Source organism: Lampetra fluviatilis, chromosome 6 (genome assembly GCF_964198595.1).
Source record: "Lampetra fluviatilis chromosome 6, kcLamFluv1.1, whole genome shotgun sequence".
In the NCBI taxonomy this organism is placed as follows: domain Eukaryota; kingdom Metazoa; phylum Chordata; class Hyperoartia; order Petromyzontiformes; family Petromyzontidae; genus Lampetra; species Lampetra fluviatilis.
Window position 1 is genome coordinate 18,658 of NC_136280.1, and position 21,720 is coordinate 40,377.

At 46.8% G+C, this 21,720-nt stretch overlaps 1 protein-coding gene and 1 long non-coding RNA gene across 5 annotated transcripts; both read right to left on the reverse strand.

Moving 5' to 3' along the window:
* Positions 1-6,578: 6,578 nt before the first annotated feature.
* On the reverse strand, positions 6,579-12,947 carry LOC144932970 (non-selective voltage-gated ion channel VDAC2-like). Its single transcript, XM_078857372.1, has 8 exons — positions 12,546-12,947; positions 12,373-12,422; positions 11,835-11,987; positions 10,088-10,140; positions 9,057-9,284; positions 8,084-8,234; positions 7,655-7,712; positions 6,579-7,536 (listed from the first exon to the last, which is right to left on the reverse strand). Exons 1-8 carry the CDS (start codon positions 12,625-12,627, stop codon positions 7,445-7,447), a joined length of 867 nt encoding a protein of 288 aa, XP_078713498.1. The 5' UTR covers positions 12,628-12,947; the 3' UTR covers positions 6,579-7,444.
* A 2,771-nt stretch (positions 12,948-15,718) lies between these two features.
* LOC144932881 (uncharacterized) lies at positions 15,719-21,505 on the reverse strand. Of its 4 annotated transcripts, none has more exons than XR_013636956.1 (7): positions 21,409-21,505; positions 20,287-20,517; positions 18,816-19,815; positions 17,754-18,629; positions 17,438-17,566; positions 16,817-16,904; positions 15,719-16,195 (listed from the first exon to the last, which is right to left on the reverse strand). It is a non-coding gene; the product is annotated as an uncharacterized LOC144932881 (long non-coding RNA). The 4 variants fall into 4 exon arrangements; XR_013636958.1 differs by lacking the exon at positions 21,409-21,505 and having other exon boundaries at positions 17,754-17,834; positions 18,501-18,629; positions 20,287-20,595; XR_013636957.1 differs by lacking the exon at positions 21,409-21,505 and having other exon boundaries at positions 20,341-20,595.
* Positions 21,506-21,720: the final 215 nt, after the last annotated feature.

The following is a 21,720-nucleotide window of genomic DNA, read 5'->3' on the forward strand; positions in this document are numbered from 1 at the left end:
CAATGATTTGAAGCGCACTGTTTGGGAATGCAGTGCATTTCACTATTTAAGCACCGATGTTCACCAAATATTCAACGGTGTAAACGTATGGAACAGCTTGGGATGTCAATGCAGTAGATTGTTACTTGAAAATCCGTGAAGAAATACAGAATTGCAGTGCGAATCGGCCGCAGAGTTTCGTTTATTTTACCGGCGCCGGACGTGTTACGTGTGTCCTCTGGTGGACAAGTGCAGTACTACAAGCATTCAATTTGTGGTTTCGTCCGCTATGTGGTGGACATGTGCAGGTGTAGGCCAACAGTTCGCCAGCAGTTGCCGCTGTCAGAAGTCACCCCGCGCGTTCCCCGCAGTTGTGAGTCGCTGCTGCTGCTGCTGCGGCGTCCTGGCGTTAGTCCCAAGCGGGTTGGCGGCGATGAAGCCGTGAAGACGCCGCACAGTGACACTGCTGCTGTCACCGCGCCAGGCACTGCAGTGGTACCACCTGACCACACGGTGGCGCTACAGCACCATGTTGGTTAAGTTATTTAGCGAGTGTCCATGTTGGTTAGGTTATTTAGCGAGTGTCCATGTTGGTTAGGTTATTTAGCGAGTGTCCATGTTGGTTAGGTTATTTGGCGCGTGTCCAGGATGGATAGGTTATTTAGCGAGTGTCCATGTTGGTTAGGTTATTTAGCGAGTGTCCATGATGGTTAGGTGATTTAGCGAGTGTCCATGATGGTTAGGTTATTTTGCGAGTGTCCATGATGGTTAGGTTATTTAGCGAGTGTCCATGATGGTTAGGTTATTTAGCGAGTGTCCATGATGGTTAGGTGATTTAGCGAGTTTTTATGATGGTTAGGTTATTTAGCGAGTGTCCATGTTGGTTAGGTTATTTAGCGAGTGTCCATGATGGTTAGGTGATTTAGCGAGTGTCCATGTTGGTTAGGTTATTTAGCGAGTGTCCATGATGGTTAGGTTATTTAGCGAGTGTCCATGTTGGTTAGGTTATTTAGCGAGTGTCCATGTTGGTTAGGTGATTTAGCGAGTGTCCATGATGGTTAGGTGATTTAGCGAGTGTCCATGTTGGTTAGGTTATTTAGCGAGTGTCCATGTTGGTTAGGTTATTTAGCGAGTGTCCATGTTGGTGTGTGTATGTTGATCTTCTTTCGCACCGTAAATAGCCAACCATGCTCATTGGAGGTGCGGGTCAAGGACAACAAACTAAGCACAGAAAGCAGTTCTAAAGAAAATGAATTTTCAATTCAGATTTTGAAATGCGTAGCTCCAGAGACTTTCTAATATCGGAAGGAAGAACATTCCAGACGGCTACAGAAGTGCATCTGAAAGCGTGCGATGCAGCGACCGTCTTTGTTCGATGGTTAGCCAAAAGCTGCTGGGAGGATGACCAGAGTTTGCTTGATGGTTTATGCTCCCTGATGATATTGTGAGGGTCGCTCGCCCCCGAGATCCCTCCCTCGATAATGCTAACGGCCGGGCTAACATCGTCACTCGCCCCCCCGCTGCTATGCGAACCGCTGCTGAGTTCCTCACCCATGGTGTGGGAGCCGTCGCTCGAGGATTCCCCTCCCCCGCGGGTCCGCGTAGTAGGCATGGTCAATTACATACGCGCACACCCACACACAGCTCTGCGCGGCACTCACTCAACCCTGACCACTCACGTTAGGATCGCGCACCTGGGGTACGCCGATTACGCACGCCGCGAGCTTACGCATACACAGTACCACACGCGTTCGCACTTATAACACGAGATCACACGAGGCCACGATCAGCTATTAATGATTTATTATCCGCTACCTGGAACTAGATGTTAAATCAGTGAGTCGACGAGGCTGGCCTACGCTGATACCTCTGAATCTATTCTCTATTTATCTGCTATGATTATAATTCACCTCCTTACTCACTGTTAGGTGCTCACGGCGGTCCGTTGATCCCCTGCTCGCAGCGTACCTCGGTGCGTCTCACGGACGTCCGGGTCGCTGGGCTGGAGCTCGTGATGTCGCCTGGTGCTGGAGTCAGGAGAGAGCCCGATTTCCCCTTTGCGCCCACTATTTATCCTCCCTACCTCAAAGGGATGTGGCTCTGAACAATGGGCTCGCGCCCCTCTGGCACGCACACCGCGGTTCCGGGCGCCTGTGATATGCTAATTAATGCTCAACCTGCGCGGCGCAAATTCCAATCAATCCCTTTCTCACGCAGCCCCCCCCCCATTATCGCAGTTTATGCGGCGGCGTCCGTCACAAAGGTGCGCCGTGGGAATTTGTGCACGGCTCCCCGCGTGACCCCGCTCTCCCGATTACTCATACTAACAGCCTTATCCTTTAACTCCCCTAACAATGGTGCCTGCATGCCCGCGCGTAATTATGCCGTCCCTCCGCTCCCTGTGCGGGGGGTGCCTGATTATGCAATTCAGATGCGCTGCGTGTCTTCTAATAATGCTCCTCCATCACAATGCTTATTCCCTCTGCCTGCCCCGTCGATACTTGCGTGTGTGGGGTGTGTGGGATGCGTTTCACCCGCGGTGGCCGAGTGGCCCCTCGCTGCGACCTTGCAATCTTAAGGCCGGTCGCAGCGCCGCGGTGCAAGGTAGCGTCGGGGGAGGTCGTCCAATTCCCTGGTCGCCGGAAACCGTGAAAGTTTAATCCCGGTAAGGGCTTCTCGGATAAAAACCGGTCGGCCAGGTGACCTCCCCTAGGAGCTCTATGGGGGGGGGGGGGGAAATGCGTGCGGGTGTGTTCATGTGAGGTGAGGTGAGGGGGACGCGGGGTCGGCTCCGTCGCTTGGTGGTGGCGAGGTCGGAGATGGGGCGCCTGCTGAACGGCTTCGTGGCGGCGGCATGACAATATTGTGGTTCATTTGTGGCAAGCGCTTTGTATGTAATGCGCGCAACCTGAAAATGCAGCTCGATGAGCACTGGACAGACATGGTCGGATTTTGCAGTACCCGTCATGACGCCTACCAAATAGTTTTGTACACGCTGCAGCTTGCTAATGTTTTTTCCAGATGTGTCGGAAAGTAGTGAGTCGGAATAATCGAGCCTTTGCGATACTATACTACTATTTGGCTATGTGATGTCTCAATAGTGGTCAAATGTGTCGTAAAGACCTAATATTAAAACATAGATCCTCCCACAACTGTTTTCGCCTGAGCACCAACCAGCAGAACCTTCTATTTTACTGGATTAAGCAGCATTTTGTTTTGTGAAAACCACACGTGCACCGCTAACGTGCAATCTTCAAGGTTACCAAGGCTTTGACTTCACTGCAGTGTACAATTGTGCACCATCAGCATATTGATGGAACTTTATGTCATGCGATGAGATGACATCAGCGATTGGAGAGACGCATGTTGAGGATGGACCCCTGTAGTACGCCACCGAGGCACAGCAAAGGTAACGACTGTTCGTCACCCAGCTGGACGAACTATGATCGACCATGTAAGTGTAATGACGACTTGACACACTACTCCTGAGATAGCACTTTATTGAAGACACGTTCACTTGACATCAGGCGTAGATCCCACTGAAACAGCCCCAAGTCTCCCGCGCATATCCCATCTATATACCAACCGAGGCTACGCTACCCTTCTCGATCATTCTCGCTGACTCAAGACGCTCTACCGGCAGACTCTACCGTGCTCTTTCCGTCGTCTCACCACGCTCCCTTCTCGAACATTCCCGTAGCCACCAGTCCCTCCGCACTCACAACTGATACCCATCATTATCTCCCGTGGCCACGAGTGCATTTGTACTGGAGGCTGACCTCCCTGTCATTACACCTCCCGTGGCTACTAGTCCCCTCACACCGCATGCAGGCTCTATTGTCATTAAATAAGTATGACTCAATCCACCCAAGTACCATACCTGATACACCGAACCTTAATCTTAGCTGCCCGATGAGTATCTCATGGTCGTTGATGTTGAAGGCGGCTGAGAGATAGTGGCCAGCCAACTATTCAGCACACCTGTCATCCATGATCTTGTAGAGGTCATTGGAGATCTTTGTGCTGTGGAACTTCCGGTATGCCAACTGCAACAGGTTGAATCTCCCTATCGGAGCGATGTGGGTAAGTAACCGCTCAGGATTGAGATCGGACGATAGTTTACAGGATCACAATAGCTCAAGCCAACATTCTTCAGGAGCGGTTTTACCTGCGACCTTTTAAACCATATTTTTTTTTTACCAGTTTGGGAAACAGCCCCCACTAAACAAAAACATTGCCAGGTGGACAATTAGTGGCACGAGCACTTCCGAGCATGAATGTAAGGTTAATGACTGGCCCCGGAAGGTTTAGGGTTATGACTGACCCACAAAAGCGGATATCACATCTTTTATCTCTTTCGGCCACCTCTGATCCACAAATGGAACAGCGTCACTTGCCAACTCTCTTTGCGCATTAAAATATTCAATAGCATGCGAAAGAATTTCAACATTCATACGTTAAGTGATCATTGTTGACCAAGATGAGAGTATTAACTCACGACATTAGAGAACCCAGTTTAATAACTGTTGGCTGCCTAGATTTGAACTTTGATCCTCCAAGCCACCTCTTCTACTACCCATCATAGTGATGAACAGTGAAAAGGGAATTTAATGATTCTAGCTAAGCCACAGATGACCTAAGTCTTGACTGAGGGTTAACATATCCAGACATTAGCATTAGCTCTACCCCTTACAATTATTATCAATTATACGTGTTTACCGAGGAAAACCACACCGAGTCTCAAGACCCTTTTTCAGGAGAGTCCTGCCAAATTTTACCAGTCGGGGGGAAATGTTGCTGCCGCTATGCATAATCCCAATTGAGTCATTTGGAGGTATGTTTTCAGCATTGGGATGTTTGGCCAACACCAAATGCATTGTGGGGAGTGTTGTTTAGGTATAGAAGGAAACGCATGCTGAACAGGGGGAGAACATATAAACTGCACAATGAAAGGTACCCAAGTTGAGCATTTAACCCAGGATCTTCTTGCTATTACCCCATGTACCACCCATCAAAACAAACTTCAAAATAAGCCCTGTCACTGATCCTAATTACACTCATCAGAGGCTAACCTTAACCACACTATTCAGATTTTAGTTTGAGTACCAACCTTCACCATACTTAAAAAACAATAATCTCCTCTGGCACTTTCCCTCTTCCTAATCCTTAGCACATAACCAAGCCCTATTTTACCTTTCGTTTACATTGGGTGGAAAGGTGGTGTATTTGGTAACACGTTGGCATCACAACAAGAATGGTCTGGGTTCGATTCTTAATTTCACTGCCTTCCTTCGTGGAGTTTGTTTGTTGAGAGTGTGAATAAGTGCGTGTGACTATAAGACCTACATCTCTGCTTTATTGACCTGGTCAACGCCTTATGATACCATCAGTAGGCCTGGGCTCTGATTTGTTCTTCGTGCTTTGGGAGTCCCTGACCCGCTGCTCACGATCATTAAGGACCTTCATGATGGTGAGCGGGCCTGGGTAAAACTACGTGGCCGGGAGTCGGAGCCATTCCCTGTTCACTTTGGGGTGCGACAGGGATGTCCTCTGGCTCCCACATTAATTAACATCTATTTCGACCACGTAGTTCGTGAAACCTTCAATCGCTGTACCGGAGGAATTTCCATCTGGTACAGATACAATGGGAGGCTGATCGATACCCCGGGTGCGGTCAAGGGATGGCTCCCTATTGCTCAACCATGTTATGTATGCCGATGATCTGGTAATTGCTGCTCACTCAGAGGAGTTGGAGGCGCTGCTGCTGAACCTGGAGCTTTCCACTAAGAGGTGGGGACTTACCATCAGCCCCACCAAAACTAAGCACCTGCCTGGGTATTTTGTACCATCGGACACTCCACCAGGTCCGTCGCCTCGACGGACCTGGTTTTCACCTGAGGACGGCTGCTTGCGTTGTAGCCGAAACGTCGTGAGAATTATTTTATTATTATTTTATTACTTCCCTTCTACGTGACTTTACCGAAAGAACCAAGATGAACAAACTGCATGTACAACATTCTTTGGCACGTGTTGTGACGGGTACTGCAAGATCCGACCATGTCTGTCCAGTGCTCGCTAAGCTGCATTAGCTTCCAGTTGTCCAACGAATACATAAGGTCGCACTCAGATACAAAAAGTGCTTGCCACAAATGATCCACAATAATGTACTTTATCTCATCAAGGAACATAAACCCCCACACAGATTCTGATCCTCGCAGTACTTTGGGCTAGCCATCGAACAAAGATGGTCACTGCATCACGTGCATTCGAATGATCTTCCTTCCGATATTAGGAAGCCACTGGAGCTATGCAATTCAAGATCCAGATTTAAAACTAATTTCTTGAGAACTACTTCGTGTTTAGTTTCTTGTCTGTCCCCTGCAGCTCCGATTAAGACGGTTGGCTACGTACGGTGTGAAATAAGTGAAACATACATACATGCTAAGCCTAAGCATAATGGAGGAAATCACTTTTTTGTTAAACGCTATGAGAATTTTGCAAGACAATGCTTCTTCCTGGTTCTTTCGGTAAAGTCACGTAGAAGGGTAATAATAAAATAATAAAAATACAACATAATAAAATACAAAAAAAGACAATGCTTGTCGGATAAATGCTTTAATGCAAGGACAGCAGCAGCCAGTGCTTTGAGAGCACGCCACAAAGTATACGGCAGCACATGAATTAACAGGGTTTCTTCACCGAATTTCTTATTAAGTGTGGATCACAAACATAGATACTGCCAACAAAACACAACTTGGAAAGTGTGCCAAGCACGGAGAGATGCACACTTGGATTTATACTGAGGCAGCAAGCCTGCGAATGTCCAATGAGAGACGGAGTGAGGACCACGTTTGCGGGAGCGAGGTCCACTGTAGCAGCAGCACCACCGAGCGGCTGTTGGTGGTGTGGGGGGCCATTCACCCGACAGTGGAGACCACTGTTGGAGGTTTAGTTTACACTGCTCATCACAACACTGCGAAAGACTAGCCACTGCGGAACAGTTTACATTCCCACAATTCCATATACTGCAATCACATAACCTTGCACAATTCACTAAAACCGTTTCGTTTTTAATGTACAATCGCCCCAGATTTAACACGTTTGGACATTTATTATCGTGCACAGGAATGTTATATTTGATTTCGCATCAGTTTAAATTTGTAGCATTTATACATAGATTGATATCAGTTCCAGAAACAAAGAATGTATATAAACTGTGCAATTATTCACATTATAACATTGTTTTAACCGTAGTGTATCGACAGAGATTAGGGTCTCCTTATGTATCCACATATCCATGTGTATGCATGTTGAAATGCTTTCACATCATATGTAGCCAACCGTGCTAATTGCAAGGAGTATATATACATGTGCAAAACTCCTTAACGTGCAAATGTGAGCCCTGTGTCGGAACCCGCGTCGCACGTGTGCATCACGCACGCACCGCCCTCCGGCCATGACGAGACTAAGCCTCTAGCTCCAGGCCCAGCCCAAGTTTGTGACCGCCAGAGTTGATATTCTTGACATCGAGTAGTCCACAGAAACTCAGTTTCACTCCTACACGCACACAAATACACAAGCACACACACACACAAGTGAACGTCCGATACGAACACGCTTCACCAAGGCACGTCGGCACGTGTAGGCTGTGGAACCGTGCACAATTAGAAGTTACCAGGCCGCAGGGCTTGTGTGTAGCTCAGTCCCAGCAGGCTTGCACTGTTCATCTTCCCCTGCAACACAAGCACGACTGCTGACATCGTTGTAACAGATGCAGATGTTGTGCGAGTGAGTTATAATTAAATATTTAAATTTGATGAGACTGGCGGCACATGTCGGCGAGTCTGGGAGATCGTTCCATGCTGAAGCAGCTCCGTGTCCGAGCGAAAGTGCCTGTTCGGGTTTTTATTCTGGCGACAGTTAAAACGTTATAATTTTTGGACCGAAGAGCTGTTATCTTGTGTTTTCATGTCTTTAAAATCACCTGAATGTTCAGCAAATAAAACTATCATGCTGCATCCCCAAGTGTGTGCCAAGTCCATTTCAACCCTGCCTAGTGCAAGCACCCTTTACAAACGTGCGGTGCATGCGGGGCAGTGAGTACCGACACGGAGGCATTCTGGTCGATCTTGTAGGTGCCCCCCAAAGTGAAGCGTGGGTGGGGGGCACCGGCACTCCAGGCGAGACGCACAGCCGTGTCGAGCCGCTCGCTCACACGCTGGAAATAGGAACCCGAAAACTCCACTCCGTCAACTCTGCAAACACGCGTAGTGGAAGCCAAGCACATGTGTTGGCTACAAATGTTAACAGCAACAATAGCATGGAGCAGGGATGATTTTCATGAACATAAAAAATTAGGATTTTAAAATTTCTAAGGAAACTTTGTAACCCATTTGTATTTTTGGATAATTACCATCGTGTACTATAATCTGACTGGATGGTTCAGGAGCAGAGCAAGTGCCTAACAACTAGAACGATGCCAGTCCAAATCCTGGTTGGGGGTTGAGTTGGCCCATCATACTGCCAAGGCAATACAATTAGTACCCCTTTGTGGGGTAAGAAAACAGTGGTTGTCTTAAAGATAGACTTAGCCCTGCCATAAGAATGAGTAATTTCCACTACTGGGTCAAAATTGTAAACAATAGATGAGCAGTGGATAAATGGTCATTTGAGTGGGAAATCACGTGACTGATGTAATGTGCTTATGCTCAAAAGCGATGTCACCCAATGTCACGTGACGCCCGCAGAACTGACGCAACATCAGTGGCGTAACTTTGGTTTTCAGATTAAACCAAAACATTGTCTAATCATCAAAAATTTACTCTGTAGGCCAAATTAATAGATTATCAAGATCATTCTGAAATCAGGAACACATTCCGAGTGTGTTACGGGTGTACAATAGACATTGTATTGCATCACCCTGCGCTGAAACGTCCTGTATTGTTACTCTTGAAACCACGTCACATTGTGAGAAACCAGCGTTTCCCATCCAATTGAACGTCATCCTGCTTCCGTCATAGAACACAACATGTCTCAACACACAACTTGGCCACGTGGCAGACGCATACTGGGCGTACACGTTGGTAAGAAGTTGGAAGTCCTCGGTCATGTATCCCAGCGAAATGCGGTTAGAAGTGATCTTCCTTTTGCCAACGTCGAGCCCCATGTGGTACCCGGCGAGCCAGCCTCGGGCTGCGAGCACCACGGAGCTGGCCACAATGGGCCCTTCCAAGGACACATTCACGTCCGTTGTGGCCGAAACAAATGGTCGTGCATACAGAACCTTCACCAGCCCAGTCTTCTTGCTACATTCACGGACAAAACACAAATTAACGACAGCAAAATCACTGGAGAAATGCAGGTCTCACCACCATCCATAATTATAAATACACTTAACCAACAGTTTGTTATTATTGCACTTGTTGATCCAGGAAAGTTCCACTGAGTCTCAAGACAATTTTTCATTGAGGGTCCTGCCAAGTTGTCGTGGTAGTAGGCGATGTTTCTGCTATGTGTTATCCCAATTGAGTAATTTGCAGGTATTTTTTTAGCATTTGGATTTTTGTCCAACACCAGTTATGTTGTAAATTTTCAGCTATGGTAGGAAACCGGATAAGCGAGAAGATCCACGCAGAACAGGGGGTAGAACACACTCAGGACCTTCTCGCTGTGCGGTGCGGGTGTTGCTCCTGGCTGCCACCATCCTGCTGCCCACTGCTGAGTGGAAGCTCCCCTAAGCCACTGCCATCACTTCTCACGGTCTTGCACTGCCACAATACACCCATTAACTAAACTTGAACTTATTTCATCGCTGCATCTCTTCGGTGAATGTCCCGACGGATGCACTGCATTACTTGGCTGCCACTTATTATTTCTGACCATCCTTCATCATCCCTTGCCGCCAAGCTGCATCCTTCTCAAGCTCGCTGTGTAGCACACGACCATAGGAAGGCCACAACCGATTACTGCTTCTGCAGTCGCAACTCAGCTTCTTCACCGAACAGTTTGTTAGGCTTTCCAAAGTTGGATCAATAAAATATTTCATTAAACCTCTCAGGCATTAAAGACTGTGAAGACTTCAATATAAACACACATACACGTCACTTACCCAGTGTTTGGAGAAAAACTTGTGTCAAAAACCAACTGCAGCCCCTTTGCCAACTGCAAGACAAACAAGCACTTGAAGTACATAGCAGCTACACTTTGCATGTACACACATGGCAGGTAAGCCGTGGCCTACTCACGAGGTTGGATAAGTTTGGTGTCATGTATCCTTCGGTTTGTGATGAATATCCACAATTCAAGGTAACAGTTCAATTCAATATTCTCTAAAATTTCGCATAATGTTACTCTGGTGTGCCTTGTCTTGTATTGCGCTTGAGGGTGAATTTGTTTAACAAAGAGACCAGGATAAGCCACATTTCCAAGGGCGACCTGGGTCACCAAAATAACAAAATACACAAATGAAGCAAATAGAAATCAGAACAAAACCACGTGACAGGATAAACTGAAACCAGTGCAAATGCTTAATAATAAACACGATAATGTACTAAACAAGACAGTAATGAACAAAAAACAATATAAACACATAAAACATTGTAAATGTTGTGGCTTTGCTCTCCAACACCCCAGTGTGCTGTACTAGTGATGACTTGGCACGCTGTTTATGTGACAACCCTTACTAGTTGGCTGTGTCGGGCAGTGGCGGGTTTTAACGACACATTTATATATTTACGCGATCTAACCCAAAAAAACTATATTATGGACATAACACATAATAAATAAACACAAACGCGATGTGTATTCGGCAATGTGCAGTTTTTGGATGGAAGTTGGCTCAGGCAAGATAATCCCGGAAGCCCGCGCCACCCATTTGTAATCAGCGTTGTTGCCCCACCTGTGTTTAGAATAATGTAAATAATGTTTAAGAAATGTGCACACAGAAAATGATGGATGTTTACACATATCCTTGTGCACGTGCTGTGCGACGGCTGCTTGCGTTGTGGCCGAAACTTCGTGAGAATTGTATTTTATGTTTAAAATTTTATATTTTATTATTTCCCTTCTACGTGACTTTACCGTAAGAACCAAGAAGACGTACGTGTGTATTCGTGAGTAATGCGTGGATGGATAGCGAGCACACGAGGTATGCCTGTGATAGCGAGCAGCGCCGGCGTGATTAGTCGCTGGGCCGAGTCCTTGCACCGCCAAAATGTCCCTTTGCCCCCAGCCGAGTTCGCACTGCTTAGCGGTGAATCGCTGCTGTGTGTGTAGTAGTGAGGCGTGTGTAGCGGCAGCGGTGAGCAGCAGTGACGTGCGGTGAGGTCAATGGCTGGGGAGGCACTGGCTCGTGCCAGAGACAGATTCACACAGAGGGGGGCGTGGCCTCACTGAGGGGGCGTGGCCTCACCGTGGGGGGCGTGGACGCTTGTTGCGCCCGAAACGTCGTGATTTATTTTATTTTATACCTACGTGACTTTACCGAAAGAACCAAAGAGTATGAAGGGGTCTACAAACATGACATTGGTGACATGCAGAGATAGTAACAAGCACGCGCTTATTGCCTGCGCTCCATCCAGTTACTGAGGGGTTGCGCAATCAGAGGGGAGGCTGAGCTCGTCGCTGCCTCACCTCTCGTCTCTTCCTGTATTTGCAGCGGCGCTCCGCAAATTTGGCGATTTTGACTATAAAAATGATTGTAATCGTACAGAAATTACATTTATAACACAGATCAGTGGAAAAATCTTAATATTTATTTTATTAATCTTTTTTACACTTTTCGTAACAGCTATTTTCATTGTCGCATGGCAGGTGAGGCTCTGCCTCCCCCTGCCTCCCCTGGCCGCACGTCGCACCTGGTCGTCCACCGAGATGCGGGTCCCCAGGCAGTTGTCGGTGCTCCAGCACTCGACGAGGCGCAGGCCGCGCTCGGGCCAGCGGTAGCGCGTCTCCAGGGCGCCACTCACGCGGCCAGACTCCGTGTGGGACGCCCCGCGGGTGTTGAATTCCTGCCCGGGGGGGTGGGGGGGGTGGGGGTGGTGGGGGGCACAGAGAGAGGCGGTGGAGCCGTCGTCATCTCGACACCCTCCGCAGAGTCCGATGCGAAGCGCTCTCTCTTGGCGAGGCTTCGTGCGTCTTGGCGCATTTCGCTCGCAAGGGAAATACATCGCTCATCCCCTCTTCCCCATATTGCCTCGTCTCATCACATAGTCTCATCAGCATAGTTCAGCTTGCTTGCATTGCGTGTGATGGGCTGTGTACGATGTACGTCGCTGTGTCTGTATACAAAGACGTGGAGTCTGCTTGTTCTTGTTTCTCGTCTTGCCCACAAGGCCGCCAATGATTATTTTGTGTTAAATCCGCTCGGCCATTCCATGGCGCATCAGCCCTCACCACTCCACTGGCCGCCCTGGTCGTGAAGTCCACCCTGACGAGCCCGAAGCCTGCGGCGGGAGAGAGAACGGCAGCGCCGATTAGTCGGTGCCACGGCCTCCTCGGCTGGCTTCGTCAGAGACGAAGCTTCGTCACTCGCTGACGAGACTTCGTGAGTGAGTGGCGCCGCTCACCGTAGCCCTTGGTGAAGACTTCCCGCGCCGCCTCGCCCAGACTCTCGAAGAAGGGCGGCGCCTTCTCCTCGCACCGCGCCATGACCCCGCGGGGAGGGGACAGGGAAGAGAGGAGAGAGAGAGAGGGGGGGAGCCACAGGAGGGGGGAGCCACAGGAGACCCTCACGGGGCAGGTGGTGGTGCCCCTGGCGGGCGACGTCCCCTCGATGCCGCGGGGTTTCCTGTCGCCCCGTCAACTCGCGCTCCCGACACCGACCGCACACGGACAAGGCGCAGACGCCGCGACAGCAGCGCCTCGCCTGAAGGCGGCCGCAGCTCCTCCCCAGTGCTCGCGTCGGCGCCGTGTTGATGGCGATCGCGAGCGGGGGGGGTCCTTCTCACGCGGCGCGCCACTTCCGCCGCGTCAGAGGCGGAAGTGGCGCGCTGCGTCATCACCCCCCCCCCCCCCGTGGCGCTGCGTCATCACCCGCCCTCCCCGCGGTCTCCCTGCTCAGCACGGACGGCAGCACTCGTGCTCCTCCTGCAGTACAACTGCAGCACTCACACGCTCCTCCCTGCAACACACAACACGCTCCCTGCAGTACAACTGCAGCACTGCGAATTGTGCGTCCCCGACCTGCCCTTGCAAACGAGATGCTCTGTCTCAAGGGAGCAATTGAGTCGCATTTAACTAAAAACGATTGCACCCACGCGTCGATGATTACGGGGCCCAATTGGTTCGAGTGACAGGGAAGCAGGTTGCAGGCTGTAATCGCTCTCAGAACAGAAATGGCAAGTTGGCACGGGATTTCACACAGACGCGCTCTCGTGCCTCCCACTGGCCACTTATGTAACCCCCCAGGTATTATTCATAGCGACGTCAAAGATCACCACCACCATCACCAGCAAGTTATCGTGGCGCCAAGATCGATGATGCCACCACACCTCGATCCTCCGCCAAATCCCGCAGCTACTGCAGTTGACTCGTGAACCCAAAAATCTGCCCCAACAAGTCTCCCACCATATGGCCTTAGGTCTTCTCTTCCCCTTGATCACCGGGCTCGATAATAAAACAATAATCTCTACAACACTTGGGAATCATCTTCTTGGTTTTTTCGGTAAAGTCACGTAGAAGGGAAGTAATAAAATAATAAAAATAAAACATAGTGTAAATGCGTTTGGTATTACCTTAGAGTCGCGGCATCTCTTCAGAAAGGTGAGAGACTCGATTAGCTGAGCCTTCTTATCACGGAGCTTGTTGAAGGATCTCAAAGTTATGTGGAAACCCTCCCGTAGAGGCGGTTAAATTTCGATTTAAAGCTTTCGTGACTGCAGGGATTCTCACCTTTCTGAAGAGATGCCGCGACTCTAAGGTAATACCAAACGCATTTACACTATGTTTTATTTTTATTCTTTTATTACTTCCCTTCTACGTGACTTTACCGAAAAAACCAAGAAGATGAATCCCTGCAGTCACGAAAGCTTTAAATCGAAACACTTGGGAACGTTAAAACGCTGCAAGTCCAAAACGCTGTAAAGTGATTTGACCTCCCTCTTATGTACTGCACACATCTCTCATGACTCAAATGTATTCGAGCCTGGTGGTTCAATACTTTGCATTCTCCATGAGCCCAGACCATCCGAAGGCAGTCTACTTTTATTAATTTTTTACCTACGTGACTTTACCGAAAAAACCTAAGAATATGAATCCTTGCAGTCACGAAAGCTTCAAATCTAGAAATATATTCTTAGGTTTTTTCGGTAAAGTCACGTAGGTAAAACATCAAAATTAATGAAAATAAAATAAAACAAAAATCACGACGTTTCGAAGGCAACACAAGTCTCCGTCATCAGGTGGGACCGTCACAGCCGAATTAGCTGCATCAAGTGAGGCAATGATTCAAGATGTAATCCCTACTGTTAAAACATTTTTTTAACAGTACTCTCTTCATTGTTCAGCCAGCATTGGTATAAACATGGGCATTTTCGTTCTTTTGTCTATCATGTGTATCAGACCTCCCCTCCCCCTCTCTGTCCATTGTGTTGGCGTGTGCAGCAGCAACCGCGTCCAAGCCGTCGTTCAATTTTTTGGTCCCCTCCCCCTCCCGATGAGTTGTGCTAACATTCTGATGAGCTCCCCCCCCCTCTCCTCCCCCCTTCAACTTGCTTATAAGGGATTACATCTTGAATCATTGCCTCACTTGATGCAGCTAATTCGGCTGTGACGGTCCCACCTGATGACGGAGACTTGTGTTGCCTCCGAAACGTCGTGATTTTTGTTTTATTTTAATAAATTTTGATGTTTTATCTACGTGACTTTACCGAAAAAACCTACGAATATGAATCTTTGCAGTCACGAAAGCTTCAAATCTAGAATCTAGAAATATGTACACGGCTCGGGTATTGACCCATACGCAATGTTCACTTATCCACACCAATTGGATCAGCTGTATTGCAACTCCACGTGCAGTACCTCCAATCAGCAACCACGCTATATCCACTGCTGGATGCATTTCTCTCCAAGCGGTCCTCATCCCGATGCAGCAATCCATCTCGCACACGTGCTCATGTCATTGCTCCATCTCAACAGCAGTCATTCTCTCGAACGTGTTCGCTCATTTGAATGCCAGTCCTTAGTTTCGACCACTGGCCATCACGCCTTCCAGAGCACCGTGTCCTGGCCTAGGGAACTGTTATTAAATCAGAATTATGGCTCTAACTTGTGTCTGCTCTCTGATCAGTGAGTTTATCTGTTTCAGTGAAATTCCAATCATTAATTTCTCCATGCTGCTTTGTCAGTGCCCATGTTTCCCATCCACGTGTCACAAGGTAATATGCAATGATTGAAAACTTTCTTCTGTAGACAACCAGATGGTGTAAAAGTCAAAGGAATATCAAATATCATTGTGCCTACACCTTTGCAGACTAGAGGCAATTTTACTTTGTGTAAATGTACGCAGTCATCCAAGCTCTCAGAAACCAAGGTGTAAATAAACATGTTTACAATTAAACCAATTTACAAATATATAATAGCTGCACTAAGGTTGTATGAAGACAACACATCCTTGAAAGGGAGTCAGACAAGGAGATGAAATTTACCACATATATTCAGAGCAAATGTACGCTTTTTTTATTGGATTGGAAATGTAAAGGTATAAGTTTAAGTGAAAATAAATATTAACCATCTCGTGTACCTCTCATGAGATCAAACTATTTTTGATAGATAGTATTATAGATGTAAGTGTACACAATTCATGTGTTGTGTTCTTTGCAGACCAGTAGAATCAAAGCAGACCAGTGGAGTATACTGTCAAGTACAGCACACTCGTTTTACGTATTATCGTTGCAGGATAAAATTTGGTTTTCTATGAATTCCAAATGAATTCGCTACACCACTGGCTTAAATATTTCAGCAGTGACAATTTAACAATGACGGTTATTCCGTAATATTACAACACTGACACTTGCAATGTTAAGAAAAAACTAAACTTTCAAAAACGTGTCACAATATTTAAACGAGAGCAATGAACACAAATGCTGACGTGAGTTTGATCACGGAGGGAACAAAGTGTCTCGTCATGTCGTCTCAGTCTCTGCCACGTCCCACAATAATTCCAAGGCTCCAGGATTCTCCTCTGTCTGCTCTTCCTCTGATTCATATGCCGATGTCGCTGACATGAATACACACAAATATACATGAATGTGAAACATTTGTTGAAATCCCTATCATACGTACGAAAATAAAATTATGAGTCTTGACTTACAGCTTTCGTTACTGCAGGAATTCATATTCTTTGGGTCTTTCGGTAAAGTCACGTAGATAGAAAAAATGAGAAAAAATTTAAAATGAAAATAAAGTGAATACAAAATATCACGTTTCGATCGCAACACATTTTAATTATTTTTGTTATAATTTTTTCTATCTACGTGACTTTACCGAAAGACCCAAAGAATATAAAATTGAGGTTTCAGAATATGTACACAAATCCCTTATAGTATATCTTGGGGCAGGAATGTGGTATATTTCAGAGCGCTCTACAGAACATGACATTAGGACTAATTTCGAGTGAACTCAATAATGCATTGGGCTCGAATTGATGCAATTACTGTACTAAAGTACAAATAACGAAGTCTTCAAAATTATCGTGAATAATACGTCAATGCTCATGGTGATATTGTTACATAGTCCTCCTCCTTAATCGTACCGGACTTCCCACTCAGTTTTAATAGAACATGAGATTACTCAGAAGTTTCTCAGAAAATGTGGACATCGCACCCAATTCTCTGCTTACCGGTCGCCGTATGCACGGATTTGACGTCACTAAAGAGATCGATCAAAATCCTCCACTCGTTCTTTCCTTCATCCAGCTTTTGCCACTGCTATGAAATCATGTTTACACACACGAACGGTTAAATGTTAATGTTTTTTTCTATATAATTCATGAAGGTAAAAGTTAAAGGGACAGTTCTGCTGGTGGAAGAGCCTCCACTAGAGGGCAGTTGGTCTACTCTTCCACGCTGACCAGACGTGTTAAAGGAAGTGGGAGTACCTACTATACCTTACCTAATCGACTGTGGGGAACCCATTTAGACGACTGGGTCGACAGAGGCAGTGGGTAGATCTTAATAAACTTGGCCCATTGTTTAAACTGCCACACCAGAATAAGAAATTTAGCCGATAACCTCTTTTTTGTAAAACCAGTGAACAAACCATTACACCACGGCAGCTCTCATGAAGATACTGTGAATTAAATGGTGAGTGTATACGTACCAAAGCAAATATACAATTGTATCAATGATATGTTGAATAGTTAGTCACGCCTTTCCCTTAAACGTCATTACAGTATTGTACTTTTGACTTGAATAGAAAATTTGCTGATTGTGTTATGTCAACAGTTGCAGTACTTTGTTACCACATCATGTTCCACTTCGTGCGTCTCATTTTCCCAAGGCACCCAGTCATCCATGTGCTCTTTGATTTCTTTAAACTCTTCCAAGCCTTGGTTCTCTTTGTCCACTTCCCGAACATCTTCCACATGCGACTGGTAAAGTTAATGTAAACAGTCATTCGTACACTAACATGAAAGCAATTAAAGTAAGGATTTTAATGTGTATAGCTTTAGATGTTGTGCATACAGGCGACAAGTATTTAGTGATAAAATTTCAGTACTTAAATGGATGTATAGTTGAAATTCATTTAACAAAATGAAAAACTCCTGTATCACTTACGTCTGAGTCTGTCGTGGAGAAATTAGAGCTCTGGGAGTCTATGTCCATGTTTGAATCATCTGCATTGCATGTTTCTGCACACTGTCCATGAAGAAAATAATTGCAACTGTCCTGGTCCGGACCTATCAGAGTCTCACATGTATCCCAAGGCGCCTGTGTGTGTTCCCGGTCAGTACACCGCATCTGCTTTTCGAAGAACCCACCAGGAATCATTTCTGTGGCTTGCAGGATAGTATCTTTCTGGTACCCTTGGTTCTTTCTATCCTGTGATGTTTCTCTTTTAAAATCCTCATCTTCTGTCACATCTCCGCAGTGCCTGGCCACCTGAAGCAGTCCACTGTCACCTTCTGCTGCCTCACACACCTCGTCTTGCTCACTGATGTTATGTTTTTTATCCTGACCTGTTTGGATCTCATTATGAAAAGGAACAGAGTTACTTTTATCATTATTGCTCGTTTCATGACATATTTTTTAATCTTCCTGAAAAAGCACTAAAATAAGGAATTTAACCAATAACCTCTTTTTTGTAAAACCAGTGAACAAACCATTACACCACGGCAGCTCTCATGAAGATACTGTGAATTAAATGGTGATTGTCTACGTACCAAAGCAAATATACAATTGTATCAATGATATATTGAAATGTTAGTCACTCCTTTCCCTTAAACGTCATTACAGTATTGTTCTTTTGACTTGAATAGAAAATGTGCTGATTGTGTTATGTCAACAGTTGCAGTACTTTGTTACCACATCATGTTCCACTTCGTATGTCTCATTTTCCCAAGGCACCCAGTCATCCATGTGCTCTTTGATTTCTTTAAACTCTTCCAAGCCTTGGTTCTCTTTGTCCACTTCCCGAACATCTTCCGTATGCGACTGGTAAAGTAAATGTAAATAGTCATTCGTACACTAACATGAAAGCAATTAAAGTAAAGATTTTAATGTGTATAGCTTTAGATGTTGTGCATACAGGCGACGAGTATTTAGTGATCAAATTTCAGTACTTAAATGGATGTATAGTTGAAATTCATTTAATAAATGAAATACTCCTGTATCACTTACGTCTGAGTCTGTCGTGGAGAAATTAGAGCTCTGGGAGTCTATGTCCATGTTTGAATCATCTGCATTGCACGTTTCTGCACACTGTCCATGAAGAAAATAATTGCAACTGTCTTGGTCCGGACCTATCAGAGTTTCGCATGTATCCCAAGGCGCCTGTGTGTGTTCCCGGTCAGTACACCGCATCTGCTTTTCGAAGAACCCACCAGGAATCATCTCTGTGGCTTGCAGGATAGTATCTTTCTGGTACCCTTGGTTCTTTCTGTCCTGTGATGTTTCTCTTTTAAAATCCTCATCTTCTGTCACATCTCCGCAGAGCCTGGCCACCTCACACAGTCCACTGTCACCTTCTGCTGCCTCACACACCTCGTCTTGCTCACTGATGTTATGTTTTTTATCCTGACCTGTTTGGATCTCATTATGAAAAGGAACAGAGTTACTTTCATCATTATTGCTCGTTTCATGACATATTTTTGAATCTTCCTGAAAAAGCTGATTGTAATATTGCGTTTTAAGTTCTATATCTTTACGAGTCACTTTTGGTGAACGAGTGATAAGAATTGATTGTTTTTTGAGGTGACGCTCAGAATACATCTGTCCAGCCCCTTTATGAACTATACGCACTGGTTTTCTCTTTTGCATTTCCCCCAGTTGGCTTTTCATCAGATTACTCACATCGGCATTCACGTCCATAGTATGCAAACCTGCATCCATTTGCATTCTGCAGTTGTGGAACTTTCTTGTGAATTTACCATTTTCAAAGTTTGCAGTCCCTATTTTTTCATTTTCGGAGGAAACTTCGTCATGATTCCTCATGGCCCTTTTAACTCTTGTTGCAAGATCTATCACTGGGACATTATTTTCATCTTCCTCGAAACTGAAGGGTGTATTCATGGCCGTGTTTGTACAGGTCGAGGTGGCCAGTGACTTTTTACCACACTCTTTCTCGTCCAGCTCCAGGAAAGCCTGTGCCACCGCCGGTGAGGTGTTCTTGATTGTTGATCTTTATGATTATGTACAGAAAAAGAGAAAACTCTCATTGTAGAAAAACAAGTTGAATTGTAAATGTGATTGAAATGTATATTTTAAATCTTGACTTGAAGCTTTCGTTACTGCGGCAATTCATATTCTTTGGGTCTTTCGGTAAATTCACGTAGATCGGTTAAAAGGAAATAACAAAACAATACGTTTTGACCGCAACAAGACGACCGCTTGTGTTGAAACGTCGTGGTTTTTTGTTATTTTCTTTGAACCAATCTACGCGACTTTACCGAAAGACCGAAAGACCCAAAGAATATGCATATTTTAAAACAAGTGTTTTATGGGAATTTGCAGTGTTAGCTTTGCCACCTTTTCTAATGCAGACCAAACCCAGACACAACTTTCAGTTAGCCTCGGTCTTAGTAAACTGTAATAGAGTTCAACACACAAGACCGGAACTCGATCTCAGTACAACTCAATTCTTTCTTCCCACCTGGACACGAGAGCCAATTCGCGGACCCCACGCAGCCGCCACGAGCTCACCCACCGGCGGGGTTCGCGTGAGCCGGTGGAGGAGAGGGCCGCCTCTCGGGCCGCCTCCTCGCGGGCGCGCCAAGCCAGGCGGAGCCGAGCTCGCAGCTGGGGTCTTCTCAGGAACGGGAGCCATCTCCGGAGGCGGCTCAGCTCCTTCCCCTCGAACTCGCGGAAGGCGGCGCTCTGCATTCTGCCAGCAGCGTGAGGAGGGCAGTCTTAGTAGCACCAACTAACACCAACACCACCACGACCACACGACGCGTTGGCTGGGCAGCGATCCACAGCACATCCTTCCTGCAATGACGGTCTCAATAGGAGTTAAATGAACACTTCACTTGGAGTTTATGTTCTCTACCCCTGTTCTGCGTGGGTTTCCTCACACAGCGAAACACACACACATATATATAATGTAATGGCACAAATACCTACAGATTACTCAATTGGGATAACACATAGGATCAATGTCGCCCCTAGTGCGACCACTTGGCAGGATCCTCCTGAGGAAAGTCTCAAGTTTTCCCGCGGAAACAAGCGACGTGATAATAAAGACAAGCTAAGTGATGATAAAGGCAAACTAAGTGATAATAAAGACAAACTAAGTAACAAAGACAGCTAAGTGATAATAAAGACGAACGAACCCGTCACACACACAGAGGGCGACCGCGTGCAGTGCCGCAGCGCCCCGTGTGGCTGCAGGGCCGCGTATTTATACTAGAGGGGGGGGGGGGTGTTAGAGCGAGTAAATATAAACACAAGAACCCTCCCTGCATTATGGACATTGGTCGCGAAAGCCTTCGTGTCCCCCTTGTGCCCCCATTACAAGGATCGACATCGACACGTGAACCCAACGCGGCGCTCTGCGGCCTCCCTCAGCCCCGCGGCGACTCCGCGGGTCGCGAGGCAGCTTCGTTGCGAGGCGCGGGCTGCGTCAACTTCAAACTCCGCACGATCAACGCCGCTTGCCGCTTAACGGGGTTTCATACTAATTGTACAATGCGGTTTATCACCAAGTCGTTTTAACACAATTCTCTGAAACTACAATGATTATTAATTGCGCTTAACGTAGACGCGAGCTCGTTACCCCTGAGACGCCACGCGGGCCACGCGGGGTCCACATCACGTGTGCCCCACGTGACGTGCCACGTGACGTGTGCCCCACGTGGAACAGCGGCGATGAGGTTTAGGGGACCTCTCAAGTGCCGCACCACGGGGACCTTGGCCACGGGGACCTCACGGTGTGAACCTCACGGCGTGGCCCACGGGGAGGTCAGTGTTGACCACGGGGACCTGACCCCCACCTCGCTGCGAACGTGAATCTCGCCAAGGCCCACCACGTTGTGTGCGTGCGGTTGCAGAGAAGAAAGGCGCTCAGGGGACGCGAAATAAACGTGAC